The following is a 7910-nucleotide window of genomic DNA, read 5'->3' as shown; positions in this document are numbered from 1 at the left end:
AGGGGAGGGGAGAGGTGGGGAGGGGGGAGGGTGGAGGATGGGAAAGGCAGTGGAGCACAACAGACACTAGTATGGCAATTTGTAAATCAATGGATGTGTAACTGATGTGATTCTGCAATCTGTGTATGGGGTGAAGGTGGGAGTTCATAACCCACTTGAATCAAAGTGTCGAATATGATATGTCAAGAAATTTGTAATGTTTTGAACAACCCACAATAAAAAAATAAAATAAAATAAAATAAAAAAGAAAAAAGAAAACACAGGGGACAAGAGTTGTAGCTTTAGATCTGGCATTTTTTTTTTTTTTTCGGATATGACACCAAAAGCAGGTACATGAGAAAAAAAAAGTAAATTAACTAGAATTTCTCCAAATTCAAAAATTTTGTACATTAAAGGCCACTATCAAGAAAATCAAGAGCCGGTACACAGAATGGTAGGAAATATTTGCAAATCATATATTTGATAAAGGATTAAAATTAACCCAACTGAGCCTCTGGCCCTAACTTCCAATTGAAAAATATGGGATAAAGGAACAAGTTAAATATTAATATGACTAAACAAGCAGACAAATATAGAACATGAGGCATTCTAAAAGACAAACAGTCTGGTAGGGTAAGATTTAAAAAAACGGAAGAGAAAACAAAGGGCAGCATGTAACCCTTGACTGAATCCTGGATTGTGGCTCGGGCCGGGTCTGGGACTGGGGTGAGAGAAGTTTGAAAGACATTCTTAAAATAACTGGGAAAACATGAGATTGTGTTTTAAGTGTTAGAATAGCATTGTGGTTATACAGGAAAATGTACTTATGTTAAAAAATGTATATTGAAATATTTAAGGATAAAGTGTGGATATTTGAAACTTCACTTTTAAATGGTCTGCCAGAGAGAGAAAGAGAGAGAGAAAGAGAGAGACAAAGAGAAATGTTAACACTGTCAAATGTCAGCAGAAGGTATATGGGTGACCATGCTACTCTTCCTTCCTCTTTTCTAGATGTGAAAAATTTCAAAATAAAAAGGTTGGAATAACAAAGCTATGAGCCACTAAATCATTTTTTAAAAAAAGAGCTGTGGATATCTGAAACTCCATGGAACTCTTGTGGAACTGCTTAAACTCAGTTCTGCAAAGCTCCTTGTTCTTAGTCACGGTGCAAATGGTATCCCCTGGAGTCACATAATAACACCAAAAAGGCACAGTGGTTACCTCATGTTGAGACAGAAAGAAAACAGAATATGCAGAATTGGTTGGGGGAAAGGATAATATATACTATATACATTATACAACACACACATTTACTTTTAATTTTATATAATTGATAAAATTACTTTTTTTTTAAATAGAGAGAATTTTTTAAATATTTTTCAGTTTTTGGTGGACACAACATCTTTATTTATTTTTTTATTTTTATGTGGTGCTGAGGGTAGAACCCAGTGCCCCGCGCATGCCAGGCGAGCGTGCTGCCACTTGAGCCACATCCCCAGCCCGATAAAATTACTTCTCGCTAGGCACTAAGCAACTCAGTGACACCCTGTCTCTAAATAAAATACAAAAAAGGGCTAGGGATGTGGCTCAGTGGTCAAGTGCCCCCGAGTTCAATCCCTGGTTTAAAAAAAAAATTACTTTTATGTAATTGCTACTATCAATTTTAGAGTATATAGGAGGTATGATGATTGGGCCAAAAGTTAAACAGAAGCTGGGTGTGGAAGTGCACACCTGTAATCCCAGTGACTCAGGAGGCTGATGTAGGAGGATCACAAGCTCAAAGCTAGCTTCAGCAATTTAGCAAGGCTCTAGGGAATTTAGTGAGACCCTGTCTCAAAATAAATAATAAAGAGAGTTGGGAATATGGCTCAAGTGGTTGAGCTCCCTTGGGTTCAATTCCAGGTACAAAAAAAAGCCAAACTGAGTCTCAAAAGTGAACCAAAAAGTGCACACACCTGGATTGATGGATGGAGGGGGTGGAGGTGGGAGAGGCTGGCCTTCTTTAATGGCAAGTGTGCACTGCTTTGCTGATCGAATTGCATTAATGAAGTCTTCATGCTGCTGTCTCCAGTTAGATTTCCTTACAGGTTGATGCTGTAAGAAAACCAACCAATATTAGTGTAGGCTATATACCCCTCAATTACAATTTCTTAAAAAGCTGGGATCTGAACTTATAGAACCAAGACTGTGAAATTCGGAGAAAAAGGAGAATTTATTTTTCAAAAGCTCTATTTAAAGAGATTTGGACACTATGGTCATAAAGTCTGCAAGTCACAATAGTAGTAAGAAAAAACAAAAATAAAAATCTGGGGCTGGGGAATGTAACTCAGTGGTAGAGTGCTTTCCTAGCATGCATGAAGCCCTGGGTTCCATCCCCAATGCTACAAAAAATAAATAATAACAATGATCAGAAAAACAAGCTATACAACTTTAAAGGAAGACAAATGGCAAGATTCAATTTCTTAATTGCTAAATGTAAAACCACTGTAATGAAAGCATAAACAAGATTTTTTTTCCACATCTGGAAAGTGTCTGAAATATATTTGGAAATCTAAGTGAGCAAGATTATAAAGAGAAGGATAAAGGCAAATTATACTTAAATGACATTACAATGCCTTATCAAGCAAAAATAAAACCATAGAACTGAGGAATGGGCTTCAATGTACTTACTATGATAAAGAACAATGAAGAAGATATTGCTAGTACCTGGGAGTGAGTAGTCTTCCTCACTGTAAGAATGTCAGTGCCCTGTAATCTTTGCTTCAAGGAGTTGAAAGGTTTATGCTTTTTGTTGAAGAGTTTTCTACATATTGGTCCATGTCTTTCCTAGACAAGGAAGGGAAGGGATTGGAATTTTGAAAATGCACGTTACAAAGTTTTTAATCCCTAGGTGTACTTACCCCCAATCTCCCCATAGTGACTGGCTTGCTCCTTCAGAACTTACATTTTCCTTAACTCTCAGACCACAGCAGATCAAATCTAGTTGGTTCTCTTCAACCATCTAACATGGAACTAGATAATGTGTTTGGTCAAAGACAATACAAGGCCCTTTATAGCTCCTTGGATCTTGATCATCTCCCAAAGGCCCAAGCCTTAAAGCCTTGGTCCTCAGACTGGTGCTACAGGGAAGTTATGGAACCTAGAGATTAACCCCTCCTAAAGCAGGAGATCTTGAGGTCATTTGGGGCATATCCTTAAAGCAGATTGTGGGACTCCAGTCCCTTCCTTCCTGCTTTCCTTTGCTTCCTAGCTATGAGGTGAGTGATCTTGCTCTAATACATGCTTCTACCATCACGATGTGCTAGCTGCCTTGCCACAAGTCCAAAGCAACAGGGCCAGTTGATCATGGTCTGGGTCCTCCAAAACGGAGAGTCAAAATAAACCTTCTCTCTCTACCAATGGATTATCTCACGTATTTTGTTAGAGTGGTGGAAGGCTAAACACAACAGCTACACAGCTTCAACTTTGCTTTTATGTTTAACTTTAAAACTTGGGCACTATGCTGTTTGCTCCAACCAGTAATCCTTCAGGTACTCAACATTTCTGGCACAAGGAGTGGAGGACACTCACATAGAGCTCTGCCTATGTACACCTTCTTAAATCAGTTCTTGTGCCCCTATGGGGTCACATCAACTTCTTCACCCTCTTCCTTGGTGGATATGTACCACATAATAGCTATCATTTACAAAGTTGCGTTGTCCAGACTCAACAAAATACAGACTATAAAAATCACTGCGTCTGGTTAAACTGAAGGAGAGAGATCAGATCACTTGATCAAATGTTGCTCCCTGTAGTCTGGAGATAGGCTTAGGGAGTAAAACCTGGAACTTCCAAAACATACTTGACATTTAGTGATCCCTCTCCTTATGAACCTCCTAGGTCTCACTACTCTGAGGAGGTGCAGCTCTAAGCTGGCAAAGGTAAGGGCAGTGCCCTGGTGAATTAGAGGGCCAGAGCAGGTCCTGTGAGCTTCCCCTCTGGTTTCAAGGAGCTATAACCCAGGAAAACTAGAAGAACAGATATTTTATTTTTAAAATCCCCAAGTAAAACCCACCAGTTTATTGTATAGCCTCCAAATGTAGATTCTAGTCCAAATCCTTTATGTTCCATGAAAGTGTCCTTGATCTGAAATGTCCTGGCCAATGATTGTCTTATCATCTTAGATATTTTTTTAAAAATAATCTTTCTTGGGAATCTTTACAACGTTGGGGTCTATCATCTGCTTGACCCCCTAATTTTGAAATAAGCTTTTATTCAACTTGATAGCCATCAAACCAGGGAACTTGATACACAGCTTGAATTTGGATCAGGCCTTATATCCATATATTATTTTGTTCAAATGGTCTAAAAACCCTGAAATTGGAGGGCTCTGTATACGTGGCAAAGCAGAAAACAGGAAGGCTAAAGGACTTGTCAGAATAGTGACAAATTTGCGGCTAAAAGCCAAGTTTCCAGATGCCTGAAATTCAATGCTCATTCCTCTAGACTAGCTAATTTCCCTGGTGTTTTGGCCTTGAAATTTGAATTTTTGATGCTTAAAGAAAAGGCGGAAGAGCCAAAACCTCTCAAGGGATAACCGGCTATGCCAAGACCCTTCCATCTGGCATGGTTTTAGGAAGACCATGGTAAGTAGGGTCACTTTTCAACGTGGCGGCGGCAGCCTGCCTCAGTGTCCTCCAGGCCTGGCAGCCATAGGTGATGTTCTTCTCTTTCCTTGTCTCCCCTCCACATCTGTCTTTAATCTTGGCACCACCACCTCTCCTCACTGACTTGACAGTTCATTTAACTTCAACGAAACACATCTATACAAAATGTCTTCATGTTTACCAGAACATCTGCTGCAAAGCGTCTTCCACAGACTTCACAGGGAAATAACTCCTGATTGCCATCTGCATAAGATTCAAGAGCACATTATGTTAGTTTCATGGAATTGCCTGGCCGAGAAGAAGTGACTGACTGGAGGTGACCTCAATAGCCTGATGCACTCAGTCTTTTCCCTCTCCACCTCTGCTTCCTCCTCTTAAAAGATCCTTTGGAAACTCACCTCTTTTCCTTTCCTCATATAAACTTCTCACTTTACTAAACAAGTAAATTGCATCACCTTTAGGCAAACCAGAGTCTATTTATTTGGTGTTTCAGATATTCTTAAATAGCTATGCTTAAGACCTAAGTACAAAGTCAGTACCTTAGCATAAGGTTATAAATGATCCAACATCATCATCTTTGGGATTCCTTACTCGGCTGAAGGCCTAAGTGCCTATGATAGATAGCCCCAGTGCCTCAAAAAGCCCACAGTGAGGTGCTCAGTAAGTCCTGGTTGAAGGTGTAAGCCAAACAAGAACTGAATTTCTACCATAGGGCCACTCACTCATTCAATAAATCAAATATCTACTATATGCAGCTCTGTGGAAATCCTGAGAGAGAAACCATATATGAAGTTCAGCCTAGAAAAATAGAAAGATGGCTGAGTGTGGTGGTACATGCCTATAATTCCAGTGAGTCAGGAGGCTGAGGCAGAAGGATCGCAATTTCAAAGCCAGCCTCAGCAATTTAGCAAGGCCCTAAGCAACCCAGTGAGAGCCTGTCTCTAAATAAAAATAAAAAAGGGCTGGGGATGTGACTTGGTGGTTAAGTGCCCTGGGTTCAATCCCCAGTACAAAAAAAAAAAAAAGGAAGACAATTTTTTTAAGTGGTTAGAAAATTTATCAAAAGAAAAACAAAATTCTGAATGTTTAAAAATTTCTCATATATATAACTTCCTTTTGGTTTCTCTGCCGTATGTAAAGATTTTAAAAAGCAGTTTGAGGTCTGAGCATGGATTTGATATTAGAATCATCGTGTGGGCTTTACAAATAAGGGAACAACCAGGGACTGAACTGGAAGTGGAAGAGTCACGTAACACAGGTGCGAAGAGAAGAAGGGAGTTTGATTTAAAAGCTGAAAGTGGATGCCTGCAATGGAAAGGGAAACATGTCAAAGATTCTATGCCCTGAGTAGCCTGGGGATGGGGGTGGACTGTGGCAGAGAGAGAAGGGAGCTGAGGACCATGCTCAGCTCACAGGCAGAAGGCCTGAGAAGACATGGGGCTGCGGATGGAAACAGGGAGCTTGAAGGAAGACCATCTTAGGAAGGAAAATGACCTCAGCCTTGGAAGCACCGAGTTGAAATCGAGTCATGCAGCCAGCAGGAGGGAAACGGGGAGGTCAGGGTCAGACACACAGATGCAGGCTTTGAGGAATGAAGTCAAGGCAGAGACAGCCAGGGAAGGAGTCATGGAGAGAGAAGTGCAGAGAAGATCCTTGGGGGAAACTCACATTGAAGGGCCAAGAAAAGGAGGACGACAAGCCAGGAGAAGCAGGAGAGAGCAGGGTCATGGAAACCAGGGGGAGACAATTTGCAAAAGGAAGGTCTGGTTAACAGGAAGCAGATGGTAGCCTGCTGCAGACGTTGTTGATTTAAACGATTTTTTCTCACGTCTGTTAATTGGTATCGTATTTTCAACTCGGGTCATCCACCTCTGCACACACGAAGATCTCTCTTCCCCCCTCTTCTTTGGGCCTCTGGACTCTAAAACTGGGTCTTAAATTTTACTTTCAGCAAAGTTACCACAACCCTCCACATGCTTCCTTGTAAATAAAAATGTGAAATGTTGCTTTTTCTAAAACACTTGCGAAGGATAACTCTTTTTATGAATATGACAAACATTTATATGTTCTCCTTTCCCCAAAACTCCTTCTCTATTTGTCCTTCACAGCACCCCTGAGAGACTGCATTGGTACTATTTTAACAGAGAAGAAAATGGAGACTCAAGGTTGGGTAATGTCTCTAAAACCTCAGGTAACATTGAGACCTGAACCCGAGTCTCCAAGTATTCAGATTATAAATTCAATCAGCACTATAACTATAAATCTACTATTAAGTCAGCATGTAATCTGCAAAGCAACTAGAAATTCCTAGAGAATCAAATCAATGACCTTGGGTTTAAATCAGTGAGTTTTAATTAATTCAAACAGTATAAAATAATGACAGATATGCCAGGTCCAGTAGCACACACCTATATAGTCCCAGCTTTTTGGGAGGCTGAGACAGGAGGATCACAAATTTGAGACCAGCCTCAGCAATTTAGCAAGACACTGTCTTAAAAAAATACATAAATAAAAAGAACTGGGGTTATAGCTCAGTGGTAAAAGCCCCTGGGTGCAATCCCCAGTACAAAGCAGAAAAGACACAATAAGATTCAATTCAAAACTTGGATACAGACAGACTACTACATGCCCAAGTTTGAAGCTTGTCTATTTCCTCGCCAGCAAAACTGAGCGTGGGGATCAAAGAGCTGCATAGATTATGGCACCATATATTGAATCACATGAAAATCATTACAACCTTAAAAGAACCCTTTGCAATAACCAAAATTCCCTCAGTAGGTGAATGGTTAAACTCTGGTATATCCATACCCTAAAATATTACACAGCAATAAAAAGGAATAGTACTGATACTTGCAACAACCTAGCTGGATCTAAATCTGGAGGAAAAAAAGTCAATTTCTAAAAGTCATATACTGCATTATTCTATTTGAATGTCAGTCTCAACATATAAAATTAAACAGATGAGAAACATTAGATTGTCGAGGGACAGGAACTGTTCTGACAGGGATAGAATGAGGGAGATCTTCACATGATGGAATCGATCTTTATCTTCTTCAGTGGTAGTGGTTATGCATGTTTAAATGGTATAGAACTGCTGGGCACAGTGGCTCACATCTGTAATCCCAGTGACTTGGGAGGCTGAGCCAGAAGGTTTGCAAGAACTTGCCTTAAAATAAAAAGGCTGAGGATGTAGCTTAGTGGTACAGTCGTTCTGGGTTCAATCCCCAGTATTATCACACACACACACACAAAGTTTAGAACTACAAACACACATTGTACCAATGT

The 7910-nt window shown here is 40.1% G+C and overlaps 1 protein-coding gene across 1 annotated transcript in view; it reads right to left on the bottom strand.

Annotated features, from left to right (window-relative positions):
- Positions 1–7910, bottom strand: part of Zc2hc1b (zinc finger C2HC-type containing 1B) — a 51273-nt gene that overhangs the window by 37943 nt on the left and 5420 nt on the right. The window contains exons 2-4 of the mRNA XM_015501960.1: positions 4807–4868; positions 2686–2805; positions 1935–2073 (exon numbers count right to left, since the gene is read on the bottom strand). Of these exons, the coding sequence (XP_015357446.1) occupies positions 1935–2073; positions 2686–2805; positions 4807–4868 (321 nt within the window). The remainder of the gene's footprint in view (positions 1–1934; positions 2074–2685; positions 2806–4806; positions 4869–7910) is intronic.

Source organism: Marmota marmota, unplaced genomic scaffold (assembly GCF_001458135.2).
Source record: "Marmota marmota marmota unplaced genomic scaffold, marMar, whole genome shotgun sequence".
Classification (NCBI taxonomy): Eukaryota; Metazoa; Chordata; class Mammalia; order Rodentia; family Sciuridae; genus Marmota; species Marmota marmota.
The sequence above is the reverse complement of the archived record's forward strand: the minus strand, read 5'-3'. Positions and strand labels throughout refer to the sequence as shown.